The sequence below is a fragment of the Prionailurus viverrinus genome, chromosome D2 (genome assembly GCF_022837055.1).
Source record: "Prionailurus viverrinus isolate Anna chromosome D2, UM_Priviv_1.0, whole genome shotgun sequence".
Taxonomy (NCBI): domain Eukaryota; kingdom Metazoa; phylum Chordata; class Mammalia; order Carnivora; family Felidae; genus Prionailurus; species Prionailurus viverrinus.
The window spans coordinates 55,633,129-55,655,837 of NC_062571.1; the positions used below are offsets into that span (position 1 = coordinate 55,633,129).

The 22,709-nt window shown below is 39.7% G+C and overlaps 1 protein-coding gene and 1 pseudogene across 4 annotated transcripts in view; both read left to right on the plus strand.

Moving 5' to 3' along the window:
* The first annotated feature begins 17,498 nt into the window (after nucleotides 1-17,498).
* Nucleotides 17,499-22,709, plus strand: part of ENTPD1 (ectonucleoside triphosphate diphosphohydrolase 1) — a 90,057-nt gene continuing 84,846 nt past the window's right edge. For 2 of the 4 annotated variants that reach the window (XM_047824833.1, XM_047824836.1), the window contains exon 1: nucleotides 18,041-18,181. In XM_047824833.1, coding sequence (XP_047680789.1) covers nucleotides 18,166-18,181 — 16 coding nt within the window. In that variant the 5' untranslated portion in view covers nucleotides 18,041-18,165. Of the gene's footprint in view, nucleotides 17,674-18,040; nucleotides 18,182-22,709 lie in introns of those variants that run through there. The other 2 variants (XM_047824835.1, XM_047824834.1) reach the window with 2 other exon arrangements.
* LOC125147696 (60S ribosomal protein L10a-like) lies at nucleotides 19,942-21,019 on the plus strand (annotated as a pseudogene).

A 22,709-nucleotide genomic window follows, 5' to 3' on the forward strand; every position in this document is an offset into this window, starting at 1 on the left:
TAAGGAATTTTTATTTTACTTTGTATTTACTTGAATTCAACAGACACGAAATTGACTTTTGCTTCAACTTGCAATGTCTGCAGAATAGCCATCTTTTTGCTGAATTCTTTGAAACTCCCTTTGCTATCTTGTCCCCTCAACCCCTTCCCCTGTCCTTTTCATGTTTATCTCATTTAAAAAATTGTGATAATATTTCCAAGGTGGCATTTCCTGACCTTCTAGCCCACCTCTTTTCTGGCCCACATCAGGCTGATATATAGAGGGAGATTTTTGGTGAAGCAGTAAACAACAGGAGATCTATAAATATGAAAGATGGTCATACTGGCAGGAGAAGGCGCTGCGGTATCTGGAGGTTGGAATCCTACTACTACTACCACTACCTAATCCTACTGCTTCCTTGTGAGAGGAATCCACCTGATGTAACTCATTAACTAGTGCCTGGGACCTCCAGGATAGGTGGAAAGGGAAGGGAGTGAAAATGAAGGAGACCACAGAGAGCAGGAGAACGCTGATGCCACGGTAGTCCCTGACACAGTGTAGGTGTTCACTAAATATTTGTTGAGTAAATGAATGCATGAATGATGCTCACTGGAGTAAATAGCGCATGAACTGATTGATCAGCAGCCTCACACGAAAAGGCAAGGTGCTGTTTTGCATTAGGCCCTGGACTCACTCACTCACTCTGTGAACGTGATGATCTACTGATTAGAATGTTTTCTGGCAATTCCTGTACCTAGGTTTCTAAATGCTAAGGGGTCAGGTAAGAATACATGCCATCCTTTCTCAAGATGGGGGAAATTTCAGATATGAATGAGATAGGGGAGAGGAAGCAAACCCAGGGCACAGGCAGGGGTGGGTGCTGGGACTGAGCATCCAGGGTTGAGTTCATTTGACGTGATCAGACCAGAGGTCACTGTCTGGAGGCTAAGATAACATCATCTTCCTGCACCAAAACCGGATGCAGCAGTCATTTGTCTGGGAACCAAGGAGTCCTGTGTCACCAGAGTCGTGAAAGGCTGGTTTGGGCAGGGAAATGCATAACCCAGTTGGTGACAGTCAGGGTTCTTCTCACCTTAAGTAGGCTGGACATAATCATAATGACTTCTTGGGTTTTTTGAGTGGCTATCCAGAAGGGTAAGATGTGAAGAGGATCTGATTTATATTTAATTTTTTAATGGCAATTTGAGAGAGATCGGAATAGCCACTCAAAATCAGCTATATATTAAGCACATATGCAAAACACTAGACTAGGTGCCGTGGGATATGAAAGGATATGGATGAGGAGGAGAGAAAAAGCATTTGGAGTCAGACTCAAGAATTTGAAGTCAACTCTAGGTTATATACATGAGATATATTACACATGAAAAGAAGCTGGCAATGCAAGGCATTGAGCAAGTACCAAGTAACTTGGCACTTGTGAGAAGAGAATTATGCTCTCAGAATTTGGAGGAGGGAGGCTTAGTTGGAAGACTAAAGATTTAAGGTTTGAACTAGATCTTGAAGGATGAACTGCGAGAACCACCTAGGCTAAGTCTGAAAACTACTATTATCTTTTCTTGCTCTCCTATTCATCCAGGCTCTGCTGGCCCTCAGTGGATGAGGGGCCTAATGTAAAGGAGAGCAGGACTTTGCCTGACTTTGGCTTTGTCTCCAGGGCTTGTCACCCCTGGCTGATCTCTGCAAAGGCGGAGGCAGCATGCAAGCTTCCTGCTATAGACTGGCCTGGTATTGTGGGCTATTATTGTCTTCAAAAACTGGGTGTGTGAGCCATGCTGCTAAGGTCTTGAGCATAGAATTCTAGAGGCTATGTGTTCTTTAAAAATTTCCCCTTCTTCTTAGGACCAGTAATGTTCAGAAATTCAAAGACAGAGATTTATGCCCTTGGGAATCTTTGATTTGTTAGCAAGTACAACCCTGAACACTTAGGGTTGGTGAAGTGTGGTACATTTTTCTTAACTCCAATTTTTTCTCAATCTCAGAGCTACTTTCATTTGTCTGGCAGTGTCCCCATATAAGGGGGCACTCTGGAGAAGTATAAGTATTTTCCCTCCTTTTATTATTATTTTTTTCACATTCTTGAACCAGCTGTCGCTTACTCCTTCCTGCCCTGCCCTGGTCCCAGAGTTTCTGACTTCTCCCTAGAGGCACTTATTGGAAACTTTTTGAGCCAGTGGAGAATCAACTTAGAGGCTTTTCTACTTTTAGACCAATGGGAATATTGTGTGTCATGGATGGAAAGATTTGAATACTACAACTATCACATTGAGGCTACATAACAAGGCTAGTTCCATGTCTTGGCACACAGCCAGAGTTAACTTTGCTTTGCTGGATGTAGATACAATGAATTATGTTTGACCAAGAAATCATGTGGAACAAATGCTTTTGCAAAACCTTGTCCATTTAGCAGTTACTTCAATAAAGATGTGCTTCAGCAAGGGGTTTTTGTATAACAGCTGTGTTTAAACACCTATCTTAACATTTAAAAAAAATGAACTTTTTATTTTAGAGTAGTTTTTTGATTTATAGAGAAGTTGTGAAGATAGTATAGAAAGTTCCCATATACTTCATACCCAGTTTCCCCCCATAATTATTAACATCTTAGTATATGTGCTGCCGAAGCGAGCACAGTTAACATCTTAAATTAGTATGGTACATTTGTTACAATCCATGAACCAATACTGATACATTATTGTTACTAAAACTCATACTTTATTCAGATTTCTTTAGTTTCTGTATAATGTTCCCTTTCTGTTCCAAGATCCCATATTTCATTTAATCCTCATGTTTTCTTAGGCTCCTCTTGAATGGGATTTTTTTTTAACTTTCCTTGTTTTTGATGACCTTGACAAGTTTGAGAAGTACTGGTCAGGTATTTTATAGAATGTTCTTCAACTGGAATTTATCTGACACCTTCCTCATAATTATACTGGGGCTATGCAGTTTTGGGAGGAAGAGCACAGAGATGAAGAGCCAGTTTTATCACATCACACCGAGGGTATGCACTATCAGCATGACCTATTACCGTTGGTGTTATCTTGGTCACCTGGCTCAGGTGGCATTTGTCAGGTTTCTCCACTGTGAAATCACTCTTTCTTCTTCCCTTCCCATACTCCACTCTTTGGAATGTAGTAACTGTGTGTAGCTCGTGCTTAAGGAGTATTAGGCCCCATCTCCTAGAGGGCAGAGTATCTACATAAATTATTTGGAATTCTTCCTGTCAGAAGATCTGTCTATTCTCCCTCATTCATTTATTCAATAATTTATATCAGTATAAACTCATGGATATTTATTTTATACTTCCGGTTATAATTGACTACAATTTTATTTCGTGCTCAAATTCTTCCAGTTTTGGCTATTGTCTCCTGTGTCAGTTTGATCTACACTGTCACTGCGGGGTTTTTTGATCACTCCCTTACTTTCTGGCACCACAAGATATTCCAGGCTCACCTTGCGTATTTCCTACCCCAGTCCTAGAATCAGCCATTTCTTCAGGAGTTCAGGAGAATTGTGTTAGAATACAAAGATCTAGGGGCTGGCTGTGCTTCATGCTACTTGAGTATCATTGGTTAGAGGCCCTCACAGCTGACAGAGCGAGGAAGTATTTATGTACTCTGAACCTTGTATATATGCACAACTGTAAATATTGCTATATTAAGCAGTCTATATGTTAAAGTAAACTTCATGAGTTCGTACTGATGTCTCCAACTATAGTGCATTACCATGTGGGTCATTCTAGACACCTCCCCTTGCCTTGTAACCTTCCACCCCAATAGTAGGGCCACTGACTCCTACCGTCATCCATTTACTTAAGTGTTCCATTCCAGTATACATGTACAGCGAGCAGTCTCTGAATTATGAACCAGTAGCCTCATGGGAAACTTTATCAAGTAGAGTAATGTATTTTGTATAGTTCCTTTTGCTTTTAGTATTGCAAACTTCACTTCTTTCCAAAGTCAGCACCCCTTTCTCTTCAAGTCATACTTCACCACCCATTCCCCTCTCTCAACATGGCCCCAGTCCCACAGTTGCTGTTGAATATATAGAATTGCTTTAAATTTGGGGAAGAGAAGTAGAGAGATCCTTTGTGCTATAGGATGGAAGGGACTTCTGCTCTCATTCTCCTCAGGTACCCTGGGTTTACTTCTGAAAAACAAAAGGATGACGTTGGAGGGGAAAAAGCAAGAGACACCAAAGAGAAGATAATGTTTTGTTTAATATAAACATAGATCTAGCATATAAGTGAATAGGAAAGGAAGACATACTTGTTGAGTGCCAGCAATGTCCTAGAGTCTCTGTTAGCAGTGAGTTCTTATATATATTTTTTCTCCTTTTCCCCTTACAGTAATATAGATTAAATATACAGATATAGAATCTATGATATAGATTAAAAACAAAATCTTGTGGTGCCTGGGTGGCTTAGTTGAGCGTCTGAATCTTTATTTTAGGCCAGGTCATGATCCCAGGGTCTTGGGATGGAGCTCCACACTGGGCTCCACACTCAGTGTGGAGCCTGCTGGATTATCTCCCTCTCTCTCTCTCTCTCTCTTTCTTCCCATCTGTCCCTTTCCCCTTCTTGTGTCTGCTCTCTAAATAAATAAATAAATAAATAAATAAATAAATAAATAAATACCTTTAATAAAGTAAATAAATAAAACCAAATCTTTATTTTACATATAAAGGAACTGGGGTGCAGAGAGGCTTATTAACTTGTCTAAGATCACACAGTAAGAATTTGAACCTAGATCTCCTTAACTCTGAAGCTTTGGCAGCACGTCAAAATCATCTAGGCCTTTGGGGTGCCTGGCTGGCTTAGTCAGTAGAGCAGCCAACTCATGATCTCAATGTCTTGAGTTCAAGCACCAAGTTGAGTGTGGAGTCTACTTAAAAACAAACAAGCAAACAAACAAAAGTCATCTGGGCTTTTAAAAAAGAAAATAAACAAACAAACAGAAAACCTTGCCTGAGCCCTATCCCAGACCAAGTTGAATCCCAATGTCTGAGGGTAGGGATGGGCATTAGCATTTTTAAGTGCCCTAGTTGATTATAATGTGCAAGCCAAGGTTGAGAATCATGGCTCTGCTTGGAGAGACAGTCTCTCTCCTACTTTCCTCCTAAAAGAAGGGAAAGGGCATTTTCTGAGCCAATGTGCATTCTAAATACTCTCAGAGGATCCACCTCTATTCCCTATTTCCTACTCCATACAGGGGTTCTTATCATCTCTGAATAACTGCTAGCAGGCAGACAGAGTCAGAGCAGAGGTTATTATGGATGGAAGAGAAGTAGAGATTCAATCCGGTAAAGTTAATCTGTGTTTCTCTTCTCATGAGACATGTATGCATAGTGCTGATAGATTGTCAAAGCACAATGTCAAATAGTGTCAAAAAAATTTAATATGATTTTCAAAATGTGCTGGAAAACTTTGTTTGTTGAATATTCATACACCAATACCAAATAGTACTGACTTAATATCTTGGTTTATATGGAGTGAAAGAAGATGGAGCCTAGGTCTGTTGCTGGTGGAAAAAAATGTATGAGTTCCTGAGATTAGATCTGTAAGATATCTAAGATATAACATTGTACCACATGATTTTCAAAGTACTATAATGTACCATTCCTATCAATTATAAAAACCCATTCTTTTACAGTCTCCTTTTAGCCTTGAAAGCAACTATAGCAAGGAATATTTAAAAAATATCAAAACGGCATTAATGCTTTGAACACTGTTTCAAATATTATGAAGAATATTTTATTTTTTTAAATTCAAAAAAATTTTTTTAATGTTTATTTATTTTTGAGAGAGAGACAGGCATGAGCAGGGGAGAGCAGAGAGAGAGGGACACACGGAATCCCAAGCAGACTTCAGGCTCTGAGCTGTCAGCACAAAGCCTGACATGGGGCTCAAACTCATGAATGGCAAGATCATGACCTGAGCCAAAGTTGGCCACTCAACCGACTGAGCCACTTAGATGCCCCTATGAAGAACATGTTAGTATATTCAAATATAATAAAAGCTAAATGGATAAATGCAGGCATTCTTGGAGTTGGCAAACGTGTCATTTTTCTAATAGTTACCCATGACATTTATTTTAAGATACATAAAACCAGAGTACCTCCTAACATGAATTTTATCAATAGACTTTTGTTTTATTTATTTTTTAAATGCTTTATTTATTTTTGAGATAGAGAAAGAGAGAGAGCGTGCGACTGCACGCAAGTGGGGGAGGGGCAGAAAGAGGGGGACAGAGGATCTGAAGCGGGCTCTGCGCTACTGATAGAGGTGAGCCCGATGTGAAGCCGGAACTCATGAATTGTGAGATCATGACCTAAGCAGAAGTCAGATGTTCAACTGACTGAGCCACCCACGTGCCCTCAACTTCTGTTTTAGTGAAGAAGTAGAAACAGTGTGGAGACCAGAATGCCCATCCTCCACCCCGTTTTACCAGCCACCTTCCATATCACCACCTACCAGTGACTCAGATGCTACCATCACTACTCCGATTTCTGTGGTTCCTGATTGCTTGGTCATTGTTGGGTGGATAGAGAGTTCCTCAAGTTGTCAAACCATATTCTGGATATTGCACATTAAAGAGAGGGCCTGATTATTGTGCTACAAACTGCACAGCGAATATATTTCTTTGGTTTACACTGGTGTAACAGCTTTTTAGCTTTGACCAGTTTGTTGTTCAGTTACTTTTATTTGTCTTGCGGATGATCTCTTTCATCTGACTATTTGCTCCTCAGATGAAACGCTCAGCCTATTTTGTCATGATCATCTTGCCAGATTATAGCAGTTTTTTCCACTGAACCTTGCTATCTTTCAGTCCCAAGCCAGTTTTGCATTAGAGTTACTGACTCAGTAAATATTCAGCCATGTTCTTTAAGACCCTGGAGCAATTCCCTCGTATAATTATTGCACATCATCAGGTAATCTCCCACTTTTTGCCCAAGATTCTCTCTTTCTTTCTTTCTTTCTTTCTTTCTTTCTTTCTTTCTTTCTTTTTTTAAGTAGTCTCCACGTCCAGTATGGAGTTCAACGCAGGGCTTGAACTCACAACCTTGAGTTCAAGAGCTGAGCTAAGATCAAGAGTCAGATGCTTAACTGACTGAGCCTCCCAGGTGCCCCTGAGATTCTTTTTTATCAGAAAATTTCAAACACACAAAGTGGAGAAAATAGTAAATCAAATTCGCATCTAACTTCTGCAGCAGTCACCTCATCCTTACTGTTGTTTCAGCTGTGCCTTACCTGTTCTTCCTCTTTTTGAAGTGAATTCAAGACTTCTTTTGAACATATTTCACTATGTATCTGCAAAAGCTAAGGATTTCTGAAAAATTGTAGACACAATACTATTAAACATTTAAAAATGAATCATTCTTTGATTTTAGAAAATAATATCCAAATAGTGTTCAAATTTCTTCAGTTATCTTGGAGTTTCTTTTAAATTGGTTTAAATCAGGGGCGACTGGGTGGCTCAGTCGGTTAAGTGGCCGACTTCAGCTCAGGTCATGATCTCGCGGTCGGTGAGTTCGAGCCCCGCGTCAGGCTCTGTGCTGACAGCTCAGAGCCTGGAGTCTGTTTCGGATTCTGTGTCTGCCTCTCTCTGACCCTCCCCTGTTCATGCTCTGTCTCTCTCTCTCTCTCAAAAATAAATAAAAACGTTAAAAAATTAAAAAAAATTAATTGGTTTAAATCAGAATTTCAAGGTCCAGATAGTACATTTGGGTTAGTATATCGTTTAAATCTCTTTTATTCTGTAGGTACCTCATCCTCTTTTGACTTTACTGCAATTTATTTTTATTTTTTAATTTTCTTAACATTTATTTATTATTGAGAGAAAGAGAGACACAGAGCATGAGCAGGGGAGGGGTAGAGAGAGGGGGCGACGTAGAATCTGAAGTAGGCTCCAGGCTCTGAGCTGTCAGCACAGAGCCCGACGTGGGGCTCGAACTCACAAACTTCGAGATCGTGACCTGGGCCGAAGTCGGTCGCTTAACCAACTGAGCCACCCAGGCGCCCCGCCCCCTGCTCCTCACCGCAATTTATTTGTTAAAGGAATTGAATTGTTTTGTAGTATTTCCTCAAGGTTAAATTATACTGATTGTTTTCCTGAAGTGTCTTCTTACATGGTTTTCTGTGCCCTATATTTCCTGTAAACTGGTATTTAAATTGAGAGGCTTCAATTTTTTGGCAAGACTACTTCAGAAGGTGCTGTGTGTTCTTCCTTCAGGAGGCCTTCAATGAATGTTTGTACCTCCTTTTGTGATGTCAGCAGTCATTGATGATTATTACCTAGCTTCATCACTTAGATGTTTATATAATGATGATACTCTAATGCTATCAATTTGATTCTTTCATTATCTGGAATACTTTAAGGAGAAACTTTCCCTCATCAGTTATTTGGTTGTTGTGTGGTACAGTTTGTGCAGCAAAGCATATTGACTGTTGGTATTTCCTCCTTTTATTTGTTTTCTGAATAATGAATTGGTTCCAAAGATGAACAATGATTCCTTTAGATTATCATTATGAACACATAGGTATCAACATATCTGATGTGTTTCCATTCTTATTGCTGTTCAAAGTTTTACTACTTTGGCTAGTAGGAGCCACTTGAAGTTGGTTCCTGAGTCCCTTTGACACAACCCTAGTAGTTTTAGATAGTACCTTTGCTTTCTGATATGACAAAATATTCCAATCTCATATACTTCCCACCTTAGGCTTGGAATCAGCCATTTTCCCAAAGAATTTGGTTCATTGTAGTGGAAAATAGTATTTAGACATCACAATCTTGTGCTGAGGCAGAAGGCAATATTTAGTAAAGACCTATAGGGAATGAGGGAAGGAGTTGTGTGGATATTTGGGAGAATAGCATTCCAGACAGAAGGAACAGCAGGTGCAAAGAATATGAGGCTGGAACAGAGGGAGCAAGAAGAGGAAAGTAGTGGGAAAGAAAGAGGTGATGGGGAGCAGGCTAGGGAGGGCCTTGTAGGCTATCTGAAGGACTTTAGGTTTGCTTGGCATAGGTGGGAGCCATTGGAGGGTTTTGAGCAGAGGAATGAGGAATAATCTTTTGTTTTAACTGAATCACTAGTGCTGGGCTGTTATTGGACTGAACAGGCTTCAAAGCAGAATCTGGCAGACCAGTGAGAAGGCTATCACAGTAAACCAGGTTAGAGGTGATGTGGCTAAGGCCAGTGTAGTAGCAGTGGAGATGATAAGGAGTCAGGTGCTAGATATATTTTGAAAATGGAACTCACAGAATTTGCTGAAGGATCTGACTTGGAATGTAAGGAAAGAGGATTCAATGTGACTCCAAGTTTTGTGGCCTGAGCTATAAGTGAAATCATAAAACATCATGATAATATGAGTGGCATCTCTTCTGTGGGTCAGTGCTGTGTTTGGGGGAGGGACAGTAGAGGGGTCAGGGAAAGCCCCACAGAAGACTAGATACTTAAACTAAGTCATGAGGTATATGTAGGAGGACCCATGAGCAAGAGGGGAAAGAGCATTCTAAACAGAGGGAGTGACTGAGGAAGCAGAAGGTTAAACTTTGGGAGAGGTGGGTGTCTTGCATGAGTACAATTTATGTAAATGCAGAGTCCTGAAAGGACAATGGGTTTGGAATTATGATTTGGTTTTGGAGTACAGGGATCTATGGCAGGAAATGAGTCTAGAGAGGTAGAGGGGGACCTTATATATTCCATGATAAGAATTTGAATTTTGCTTTATGGATGATAAGGAGACTAGGACTTTTTAAGCCTGGGAATGTCATTATCAGGTTTATACCTCAGAAAGATCATGTGGGCAGTTCAGTGAGAGAGATTGAAGATAAAGAAAAAATGAAACTTCAATCGTTTTGAGAATTCATCAAAGATCACTTTATCATTAAAAGAAAGAGAAATATCTTCACTTCTTCCTAACAACTCTGTCTCTGAGTGCAGTTTTTACTTTCTACCTCTCATTACAAGTAACACGACCATGAGAAATTATAACAATTTTTTAATTCAGATTTAGTTTTTAAGATAAATTCTCAGGCCTTTGGAAAGACACACACAAATCCCATCTGTTTTGTAATTATTCTTGGATGAATAACACTGGACTATATAGTGTTTTCATATGCCAAGGAGGGTGTGACCATCAGACAGTATGTTCTAACTGCTGTATGTTTTAACAGAACATGTTACCATAAGAAGCATTTGACATTTAGTCAAAGGTTCACATAATATGAGTTGGGGGCTAAAATCATGGTTCTATTACGGCATATTGAATTTGGATGAACTTCACATTTTTGTGAAGAGCTAGTTAACATAATGAGATTTTTATCTCTTCTGGTTGAACTAGAAGTTGAGTACTTTACTCCTGATAGTTTCTCTCTCTGTGATGACATTAACAAAGAAATGAGTCATTTGTCAAAATGACTTTTACTCAACAATGTGATGTCCAAGTAGAACAGATAGGAGTTGCTTTGATTTTATTTTTTTTGAAATAGAGGACTGTTGCCACAGTGCCCAATGTGGAGCTCTCCTTGACATGTTCGGTGTTTGTTTGTTTTTCCCACCTAACCCCTCACCCACTCTGATCTTCCACTTGATCATTCCCTTCTCCTTCTAGCTTTGATGGTCTGTTTTCCATTCTATAGTTCACAGGATGTTTGGGGACATGCTGTTTTTCAAATCTTTCTTCAAAACAGTGATACCAAACAATCATTAAACCCATTATAAAAATTGTTGATTTATACAAATATCTCATTATCTTTCTTAAAAATAATTTTATCATATAAGACAAATATCAAACCAATATTCCCTGGTAGAGATGGAGTCTAAACTGGCTCTGGAAGGCATCCATTGGATTTTTCATTTAGCATAATTAGTTAATATAAATGCAAAATCATGTAACTAGGGACCATTAGTAAGATAAAAGAAGAGTTTTGTTGGACAGAATCAGATTTATTAAAAATGAAACATTTATTGAGCACATACTATGTGCCAGGCAATGTGCAAAGTAACAGAGATGCCTGAACTGGAAAGGCAGCCCTTGCTTTTATTAAAGTATCATGGAGAATTTATTTTCTATATAGAGTCAAAAACAATCTGGAGGGAGGAGTTCAGATGGTGGAGTAGTAGGGGGACCGTGGGCTTGCCTTGTCCCTCAAACACAGCTAGATCAGCATCAAATCATTTTGAACACCTAGGAAATTTATCTGCAGATTAAAAGAAAAATCTGCATAATTTGAGATAGAGAACCTGGAAGGCTTATTTTAACAAATCAAAGCACACCTAGTTAAAGGTCCAAACACTTCCCACTGCAAGCAAGGAGGAACTCTGCAGAGGACTGACCTGGGGGAAAGAGCAGCCAAATCACAACAGCAGAGTGCACACAGCATACACCAGAAACACTTCTTGAAGTGTCAGGCTCTGGACAGTGTATGACCCCTTCTTAATATAGTATTACTTTCAGGAGCAGGAAACATAACGAGCTTTCATAACATGCAAAAGACAGAGACCTGGACAAAATGACAAGACAGAGGAATTCTCCCCAAAAGAAAGATCAAGAGGAAACCACAGCCAGAGATTTGTTCAAAACAGATATAAGCAATATATCTGAACAAGAATTTAGAACAATAGTCATAAGAATACTAGCTGGGCTTTAAAAAAAAAAGAGCTAGAAGTCACCAGGGAACCACTTGCTGCAGAGATTAAAGACCTAAAAACTAGTCAGGCAGAAATAAAAAATACTATAACTGAGATGCAAAACTGACTGGATGTAATCACAAGGATGAAAGAAGCAGAGGAATGAATAGATGACATAGAAGACAAAATTATGAAAATAATGCAGCTGAAAAGAAGAGGGGGGAAAAACTATTAGATCATGAATATAGACTTAGGGAACTCAGTGATTCTATAAAGCACAATAATATCCATATCATAGGAGTCCCAGAAGAAGAGCAGGAAAAGGGGGCAGGTTTATTCGAACAAAGTATAGCTGACAACCTCCCTAATCTGGGGAAGAAAATAGGCACTCAAGTCCAAGAGGCACAGAGAACTCCCCTTAAGATCAACAAAAACAGGTCAACACCAAGACATGTTAGAGTGAAACTTGCAAAATACAAAGATAAAAAGAGAATTCTGAAAGCAGCTAGGGACAAAAGATCCTTAATCTACAAGGGCAGACAGATAAGAGTAGCAGCAGACCTGTTTACAGAAACTTGGTAGGCCAGAAGGGATTGGCATGACATATTCAATATGCTAAATGGGGAAAATATGCAGCCAAGAATACTTTATCCAGCAAGACTGTCATTCAGAATAGAAGGAGAGATAAAGAGTTTCCAAGACAAGCAAAAACTAAAGGAATTTGTGAACACTAAACCAGCTCTGCAAGAATTATTAAAGAGTACCCTTTAATCAGGAGAGACCAAAAGCAACAAAGAATGGAAAGGAACAGAGGCAATCTACAACAACCGTGACTTTACAGGAAATACAATGGCACTAAATTCATAGTACCCTGAATGTAAATGGACTAAATGCCCCAATCAAAAGACATAGGGTATCATAATGGATAAAAAAAACAAAAACAAAAAAAAAACAAACAAAAAAAACAAGGCCCATCAATATGTTGCTTACAAGAGACTCATTTTAGACTCAAAGACACCTCCAGATTGAAAGTGAGGGGATGGACATCAAAAGAAAGCTGGAGTAGCCATACTTTTATCAGAAAAACTAGAGTTTAAGCCAAAGACTATAGCAAGAGATGAAGAAGGACGCTATATCATAACAAAGGGGTCTATCCATCAAGATTTAACAATTATAAATATTTATGCCCCCAACTTGAAGAAGCCAAATATATAAATCAATTAAGAACAAACTTAAAGAAACTCATTGATAATGATACCATCATAATAGGGAACTTTAACACTCCATTTACAACAATGAACAAATCATCTAAGCAGAAGATCAACAAGGAAACAATGTCTTTGAATACCACACTGGACCAGATGGACTTAACAGATATATTCAGAGCATTTCACCCCAAAGCAGCAGAATACACATTTCTTTTTGAGTGCATATGGAACATTCCCTAGAATAGATCACATACTGGTGCAGAAATCAGGCCTCAACAAGTACAAAAGGATTGAGATCATACCATGCATATTTTCAGACAACAATGTTATGAAACTTGAAGTCAACCACAAGAAAAAATTCGGAAAGGCCACAAATACATGGAGGCTAAAGAATATCCTACTAAAGAATGAAGGGGTTAACCAGGAAATTAAAGAATAAATTACAAAATACATGGATGAAAAAGTGAAAACACAATAGTCCAAAACCTCTGGGATGCAGCAAAGGTGGTTATAAGAGGGAAGTATATAGCAATACCAGATCCTTCTCAAGAAGCAAGAAAAGTCTCAAATATACAACTTAACCTTACACCTAAAGGAGCTGGAATAAGAACAGCAAATAAACCCCAAAACTAGAAGGGAAATAATAAATATTAGAGCAAAAATAAATGATATTGAAACTAAAAAAACAGACCAATGAAACTAGGAGGTGGTTCTTTGAAAGATTAACAAAATTGATAACCCCCTGGCCAGACTTATTAACCATCAAAGAGAGAGAGAGAGGACCCAAATAAATAGAATCGTGAATGAAAGAGGAGGATCACAACCAACACCAGAGAAATACAATTATAATGCTCATATTATGAGCAATTATATGCGAACAAATTTGGCAATCTGGAAGAAATGGATAAATGCCTAGAAACATATAAACTACCTGAAACAAAACTAAAACAGGAAGAAATAGAAAATTTGAACAGACTCATAACCAGCAAAGAAATTGAATTAGTAATCAAAAATCTCCCAACAAACAAGTCTGGGGCTGGATGGCTTCCCAGGGGAATTCTATCAAACATCTAAAGAAGAATTAATACCTATTCTTCTGAAACGATTCCAAAAAATAGAAACAGAAGGAAAACTTCCAAATTCATTCTATAAGGCCAACATTACCTTGATTCCAAAACCAGACAAAGACCTTAATAAAAAGGAGAATTACAGGCCAATATCCTGATGAACATGGATGCCAAAATTCTCAAGGTACTAGCAAATCGAATCCAACAGTACATTAAAAGAATTATTCACCACAATCAAGTGGGATTTATTCCTGGGCTGTAGGGGTGGTTCAATATTCACAAATCAACGTGATATATCACATTAGTAAAAGAGAGCATAAGAACCATATGATCCTCTCAGTAGATGAAGAAAAAGCATTTGATAAATATAGCAAAGTAGGGATAGAAGGAACAGACTTTAATATCATAAAGGTCATATACAAAAGACCTACAGCTAATATCCTCAATGGAGAAAAACTGAGAGCTTTCCCCCTAAGGTCAGGAACACAGCAAGAATGCCTGTTCTCATCACTGTTGTTCAACGTAGTACTGGAAGTCCTAGCCTCAGCAATTAGACAATAAAAAGAAATAAAAGGCATCCAAATTGGCAAGGAAAAAGCCAAACTTTCACTCTTCACAGATGACATGATACTCTATGTGGAAAACCTGAAAGACTCCACCAAAAAATTGCCAGAACTGATACATGAATTCAGCAAAGTCACAAGGTATAAAATCAATGTTCAGAAATCTGTGGGATTTCTATACACCAATAATGAAGCAGCAGAAAAAGAAATCAATGAATCAATCCCATTTAAAATTGCCTCAAAAGTCATAAGATACCTAGGAATAAACTTAACCAAAGAGGTAAAAGATCTGTACTCTGAAAACTATAGAACACTTATGAAAGAAACTGAAGAAGGCACAAAAATAGAAAAACATTCCATGCTCATGAATTAGAAAAAATATTGCTAAAATGTTCACACTGCCCAAATCAATCTACACATTCAATGCAATCCCTATCAAAATAACACCAGCATTTTTCACAGAGATAGAACAAACAATTCTAAAATTTGTATGGAGCCAGAAAAGACTTCAAATAGCCAAAGAAAAACAAAGCGGGAGGCATCACAATTCCAGACTTCAAGCTGTATTACAAAGCTGTAATCATCAAGACAGTGTGGTACTGGCACAAAAACAGACACGTAGGTCAATGAAACAAAGAAAGAACCCAGAAATGGACCCACAACTATATGGTCAACTAGTCTTTGACAAATCAGGAAGAAATACTCAATGAAAAAAAGACAGTCTCTTTAACAAACGGTGTTGGGAAAACTGGACAGTGACATGCGGAAGAATGAAACTGGACCACTCTCTTAACCACACACAAAAACAGATTCAGTGGAATACTACTTGGCAATGAGAAGGAATGAAATATGGCCTTTTCTAGCAACGTGGATGAAACTGGAGAGTGTTATGCTAAGTGAAATAAGTCATACAGAGAAAGAGAGATACCATATGTTTTCACTCTTATGTGGATCCTGAGAAACTTAACAGAAGACCGTGGGGGAGGAGAAGGGGGAAAAAAAAGTTAGAGAGGGAGGGAGGCAAACTGTAAGAGACTCTTAAAAACTGAGAATAAACTGAGGGTTGATGGGCGGTGGGAGGGAGGGGAAAGTGGGTGATGGGCATTGAGGAGGGCACCTGTTGGGATGAGCACTGGGTGTTGTATGGAAGCCAACTTGACAATAAATTTCATATTTAAAAAAATAAAATAAAATGCATTCAAAATGGAGGAAAGTCCTAAATGTGAGACAGGAAACCATCAAAATCCTAGAGAACACAGGCAGCAACCTCTTTGACTTTGGCTGTAGCAAGTTTTTACTAAACACATCTCCAGAGGCAAGGAAAACAAAAGCAAAAATGAACTATTGGGACCTCATCAAGATAAAAAGCTTCTGCACAGTGAAGGAAATAATCAACAAAACTAAAGGGCAACCTACGGAATGAGAGAAGATATTTGCAAATGACATATCCAATAAGGGGCTAGTATCCAAAATCTATAAAGAACTTACCAAACTTGACACCCCAAAAAGAAATGATCCATTGAAGAAATGGGCAGAAGACATGAAAAGACATTTCTCCAAAGAAGATATATAAATGGCTGACACATGAAAAGATGCTGAACATCACTCATCATCAGGGAAATATAGATCAAAACCACAATGAGGTACCACCTCACACCTGTCAGAATGGCTAAAACGGACAACTCAGGAAACAACAGATGTTGATGAGGATGCAGAATAAGGGGAACCCTCTAGCACTGTTTGTGGGAATGCAAACTGGTGCAGCCACTTTGGAAAACAGTATGGAGTTTCCTCAAAAAGTTAAAAATAGAACTACTCTATGATCCAACAATCACACTACTAGGTATTTACCTAAAGGATACAAAAATACTGATTTGAAGGGACCCATGCACCCCAATGTTTATAGCAGCACTATCAATAATAGCCAAATTATGGAGAGAGCCCAAATGTTCATCAACTGATGAATGGATAAAGAAGATGTGGTATATATATACACAATGGAATATTACCCAGCCATCAAAAGGAATGAAATCTTGCCATTTGTAACAACATGGATGGAACTAGAGTGTATCTTGCTAAGTGAAATAAGTCAGCCAGATAAAGATAAATACCATGATTTCACTCATATGTAGAATTTAAGCAAAACAGATGAATATGGAGGAAGGGAAGGAAAAATTAAAAAAAGATAAAAACAGAGAAGGGGGCAAACCATAAGACTCTTAACTATAGAGAACAAACTGAGTTTGCTGGAGGGGAGGTGGGTTGGGGGATGGGCTAAATGGGGGATGGGTGTTAAGGAGGGCACTTGTGATGAGCACTGGGTGTTATATGTAAGTAATGAATCACTAAATTCTACTTCTGAAACCAGTACTATACTAGATGTTAAGTAACTTGAATTTAAATAAAATCTTTAAAGAAAAAGAAGTAAAACTCTATAGTGGTCACTAATTTAGTAGTTTATATGAAGAAAAATGTCTTATGGTATAATTGCATTTAGACACAAATTCTCATGCTAGAGAGGCAACGTAGAAAAAGCATGAAGTAGGAATCAGAAAATCCTATCTGCTCTCTGCTTTGTTATTTATTCGTTAATTCAACCATCTATCAAACATTTATCGACAGCCTACTCTGTAGAGCAACTTTATTACGTGCTGGGGAGCATGGTAGCAAAAAAGAGAGACCCCCTCCCTGCTTTCTCTCTTTGTGTGAACATGAGCAGATGGCATAACTTTTCCTCCTCTCTAACCTTGGTTAGACTAGATGTCTGTGATCTGTTTTCAGACCTAAAATGCTAAGGTTTGTGACAGCCATGTGGAGGGAGAATTTGCCCAAGGAGCGAGCCTTGGGCCTTGAGTACTTAACCTTCCTCTGGGAGAATTAGGTCTTGTCCTGATTTCAAAATAACATAAATACACAATTTGAAAATGTTTTGGTCAGCCTCTTATCTGCATTTGACTCATCTTGGCAAAGCCTGGGTGTGGCAGTTCATGCTGCGAAGACTTCGGAGGTGGGACCTTAAAGTTTGGAAAAGGTGGACGACTTGCATCAGTACAGCTGGATAGCGGTTCCCAGCCTCCTCTGCCTTCCCACCAATAATGTGGCTTCTCCTGCCACAGTGACTTTTCCTGCCACAGCATCCATCCGTGACAGGACTGTTGCTCTTGTGGTCTAATGAGCCTGGAAAAGGGATTGCTCTTCAGCCGACCAGAGGTAATCAGCTTTATGGGGCAGGAAGAACTGTTCTTGAGTTCTTCTAGTTTTTCTAGTGGGTATCAGGTAACAAGCTTCTAGTTATCTGGCTTCAAAACTGCAATAAGTAAATAGCTTTTTTGCTTGCAGCCAAGATAACATTTCTCGAGAGAAAAAAATGGATTTCTGTAACAAAATGAGAGGGAGAGCGAGACACTTGAACATACATAGCTTTAAGAATACGAAAAATGACCACCCCAACCCGGTCAAATCTTCGTGTGCTTTAGGGAAATGAGCAGCGGGACTCAGCCAATCTATTCTTTCCAGTCAATGAAAGAGACATAGGGTTTGAAGTTCCTTCCGAAACGGGGCCGGCTAATTTAGCCCCTCCCACAAGCCCGAGGGTCTGTTATATCTCAGTTCCTTGAGTACCTCTCTCACTGAGACCGACCACAGCAAGCAGAAGCTGAAAAAAATAAAGAGCAAAGAGGAAGAAAACAAAAGCTGCCAATTATGGAAGATAGAAAGGGTAAGAGCAAATTGATTTGATCTGAATCCTTAAGAACAAACCAAAGGAAAAAAAAAAAAAAAGAAGGAAAAAAACCCCCAAAACCCAGACCAAAAGCAAGTACTTGAAAGAGCAAGAGGCATAAATCCCCAAATGAACTTTCCCACCCTCTCGTTCAGAGAGGAGGCAGAGAAAGAACTTTGGGAAACTTTTTAGGAAGCAAAGCCCCGGGGTTTTAGTGAAGGGTGGCTCTTGAGTAAGCTGGAGGGGCTCATGAATATTCATGATCAATTTGCATTCAGCTCTAGTGTTTTAGCGGCAAATGACTCCTTCCATCCCTTTGCGGTTTTAAGAAGCAGCTGCCTCATTTATAGTCCAGAGTCATCTTGCTTCGGGTCTGTACCTCAGCGAGTTTGCTTGAAGATGCTGGGCTCTGTGTGTAGGAGATTTGTTTTGTTCTCAAGTTTCCTGCGTGCTTTCCTGTTGTTAAATTAGCCAAGGGTTCTCTGCCAGGAGTTAGATAGAGAAGTTAATGTGGCAAGAGGCTGTCACAACAGGACCTCACAGTATGTCTTAAAAAAGACGAACCGCTTCTTGGGATGTGTGTATATGTATGGTGTGTGTCTGGGTGGGGGTGGAGTGAAGGAGTGGAGGGGTGAACAGTTTTATCTTAAAAAAGCAAGGCATATCTGGGTGACTATATTTAGATTTTGTCTAAAAACTGTAAGAGCAGCCTAGTTTGCACAGATGGTGTGCGCTCTCTTTTACCTCTTTTGGGCATTTTCTGCCACGATGGAGAGCCAGCTGCTTGCCAGCCCATGGGAGTCAGGGAGAGTCTCCACAGCAGTGTGGTTGTGTAGGGTTGCAAACCTTCTTCTTCATCTCTAATTTCTGATAGCCCCACACGTTTTTATCACATAGGATGCAGAGCAATGGGATGAGTAGTCAACGGGTTCTTAATGATAGTGATAAAAGCTATTAATGTTTACTAAGTCTTTACTCTGCGCCGGGAGCTATTCTAAACACATTACCTGTATTATTTATTCCTCACATCAACTTAAGAGGTGAGTGCTATCATTATCATTCCCATTTTCCACATGGTGGTGATATAATGAGAGTGTTGCTTGCCTTGGGATCACACTGTTAGTGAATGGGGAATTTAGATACAGGTCTTTGGACTCAGGGTCTATAGGCTTTTTTTCTATACTCTCACTGTTACACCTCCTGAAGGCTCTGGCTACTACGGCCACATGTGGTTGATTCGGAGTCTGCAGAGCTTTGAGCTGCTGGGAGAAATGATACTGATGAAATCTCAAGTCTGAGAAGGAATCTGTGCTTTGCTATCAATTCACATACATTTTCTCACTTGGTGCTCATGGCCATTCTCTATGATAGACCCCCAGGTATTGTTAATTTTACCCTTTTACAAAAGGAAGAGAGTGGGACCAGGAGGGGTTATGTGACAGTAATCACACAGCTAGTTTTTCCAAGTCCAGACCAGAAATACCCTCCCTCTGGTTTCCCTTCTAACCTGCAGAGTGAGCCCAGTCATCTCTGAACTTCGGTCCCCACCCCCAGCCACTTTCAGTTCCCCAAGTGACCTTGTTTCTTTCCGCCCTCTCAGACTGTTACATGGCACTCGCTTCTGCCTTGAAGGCCTAGCTGGCCTTCTCCTTCCCCTTCAGTCTGGAGCCCCACTGCCTAGATTTGAATCCCAGCTCCACCATTTACTAACTGAGTGCCTTGGTTTCTTCATCTATACAATGAAGAGAATAATAATATCTACCTCATAGCGTTATTATAAAGACTAATTGAGGAATTTATGCAAAATTCTCAGAACAGGATCTGACGTATAGAGTATGTGTTCAGTAAATGTGAGCTGTTGCAATCATTCTTTCAAGCTTTATCTTGGTTACCAACTGCCACTTCATGCCTTCTCCTTCCCTTGAGCCTTAGAATAACCCCTGACTTGGATGTTTCTACACCTCCACTGCTTACGCCTAAGCTGGTGCTCATGATACTCATCCACATTGCTGTCCTCTGCATTTCCTCCCCCTTACCCTGATTATAATTTCTTTATTCACCTTTGGATTGGCAGTGTCTAGTACAATGTTTAGCACATAATAGGAACTCAACAAATATTTAGCAAACTAAGTATTATTTTTTTAGCTGATGTTTATCCAAGAATCAGAAGGCTAGTTTAAAAGGGGACCTATGACTCTTTTCTGATTATTGTGGTGCATGGCACCATGAGCAACAAAGTCTCCCGTGACACCCTGTATGAGGCGGTGCGGGAAGTCCTGCCCAGGAACCAGCCAGCACAAGCACCAGGAGTTTTGGGAGATGGTGGAGCTGCAGGTCAGCTTGAAGAACTATAACCCTCTGAAGGACAAATTCTTCTTGGGCAACGTCAGGCTTACGTCCACTCCCTGCCCCACGTTCTCTGTATGTGTTTTAGGGGACCAGCAGCACTGTAATGAGGCCAAGGCTATGGTTATTCCCCACATGGACATTGAGGCATTGAAGAAACTCAACAAGAATAAAAAATTAGTCAAGAAGCTGGCCAAGAAGTATAATGCCTTTTTTGCTTTAGAATCTCTGAGCAAGCAGATCCCACAAATCCTGGGTCCAGGCCTGACTAAGCCTGGCAAGTTCCCTTCCTTGCTGGCCTACAATGAGAACATAGTGGTCAAAGTAGATGAAGTGAAGTTGGCCACATGAAGACGACAGATGATGAGCTTGTGAACAACATTAACTTAGCTGTCAATTTCCTGGTGTCATTGCTCAAGAAGAATTGGCAGAACCTCCTAGCTTTGATACTTCAAGAATACCATGGGCAAGCCCCAGTACCTGTACTAAGGCACAGTTTAATAAACCCTAGTGCTGCCAAAATAAGTAAGTAAATAAAAAAATAAATGAGAAATAAAAGGGGACCTATGAGTTTTCAGTAGAGTTCCCGCTGGTACATACCGCTCTTTTATTCACTCTATTAAGATACCCCCTAAGTGAATACGCCGAGAAACAAGATGCATCCCTTCTAGGAGGCTGATCATCAGAGCTGATGTGGCCCCATGCCAGGGTACCCAGGTTGGCCAGTCCAGCTCTGGCAGAACTTTAGCCCCCACTCCCCATTCAGCCAGGAGCCAAACTGGAGATTTCAGATGCCTCATAGCACAACCTCACTATCTCTGAACAGAGCATCTGGTTCCAGAAATAGTGCCTCCCCAGCCCCTTTTAATAGCAACCTTATAGTCCGAGACAATGTGTTCTGGTAATAGAAGAAAAACATACACTGCAGAGGTTGGCCCTGAGTAAAATCATAAAGTACGTTAAACTTGTTTCCAGCACCCTCCCTTTCCTCTTCCTGGCATGCCTTCAAAGCAATTTGACAAATATTATTGTGTGTCTACCATTTGTAAGTCCCCATGCCAGATGGGTGAGATGTAAACAGTTTGCTCACAGTCTAGTGAAGGAAGACAGACATATATACAACCAACTCTAACTGAAACCAGACTCTGTGAAGTGTTAATAATAAGAGCTAACATTGATTACTATGTACCAGGCACTGTAATTTTTATATGCATTGTGTCATAGAATCTTCACAACAAACCTGTGATATTGGTTTCTGCATCTCATAGCTGAGGAGGGAAGTCACTTGGCCAAGGGCCCAGAGATAGTATAGGAAGAGGGGACATTTATTTTATTCAAGTGTAATTAACATGTGGAGTTATATTAGTTTATATTAGTTATATTAGTTTTATTGATTCAACAATTCTATACATTACTTGGTGCTCATGATGATAAATGTACTCTTAATCCCCTTTACCTAGTTCATCCCCCGCTCTGGCAACTACCAGTTTGTTCTCTGAATTTAAGAGTCTATTTTTGTTTTTCCCTCTTTGTTTGTTTTGTTTCTTAAAATCCACACGAATGAAATCCTATGGTATTTGTTTTTCTCTGACTGACTTATTTCGCTTAGCATTATACCCTCTAGATCCATCTATGTTGTTGCAAATGGCAAGATCTCAGTCTTTATTCTTTTTATGGCTGATTAATATTCCATTGAATATATATAATGCCTCTTCTTTCTTTATTTCATTTTTTTAAGTAAGCTCCATGCCCAACATGGGTCTTGAACTCACAACCCTGAGATCAAGAGTTGTGTGTTCCACTGACTGAGCCAGCCAGGTGCCCCTACCATCTCTTCTTTATTCATTCATCTATTGATGGATGCTTGGGTTGCTTCCATATCTTGGCTCTTGTAAATAATGCTGCAATAAACATAAGGGTGCATATATATATTTTTTTCAACGTTTATTTATTTTGGGGACAGAGAGAGGGAGAAGGAGAGGGAGAGAGGGAAGGGCAGAGAGAGGGAGAGGGAGAATCCCTAGTAGGCTCTGCACTGTCAGCGTGGAGCACAATGCCGGGCTCAAACTCACGAACCTTGAGATTATGACCTGAGCCAAAATCAAGAGTTGGACACTCAACTGAGTGAGCCACCCAGGTGTCCCTGGTGCACATACTTTTAAAATTAGTGTTTTCATTT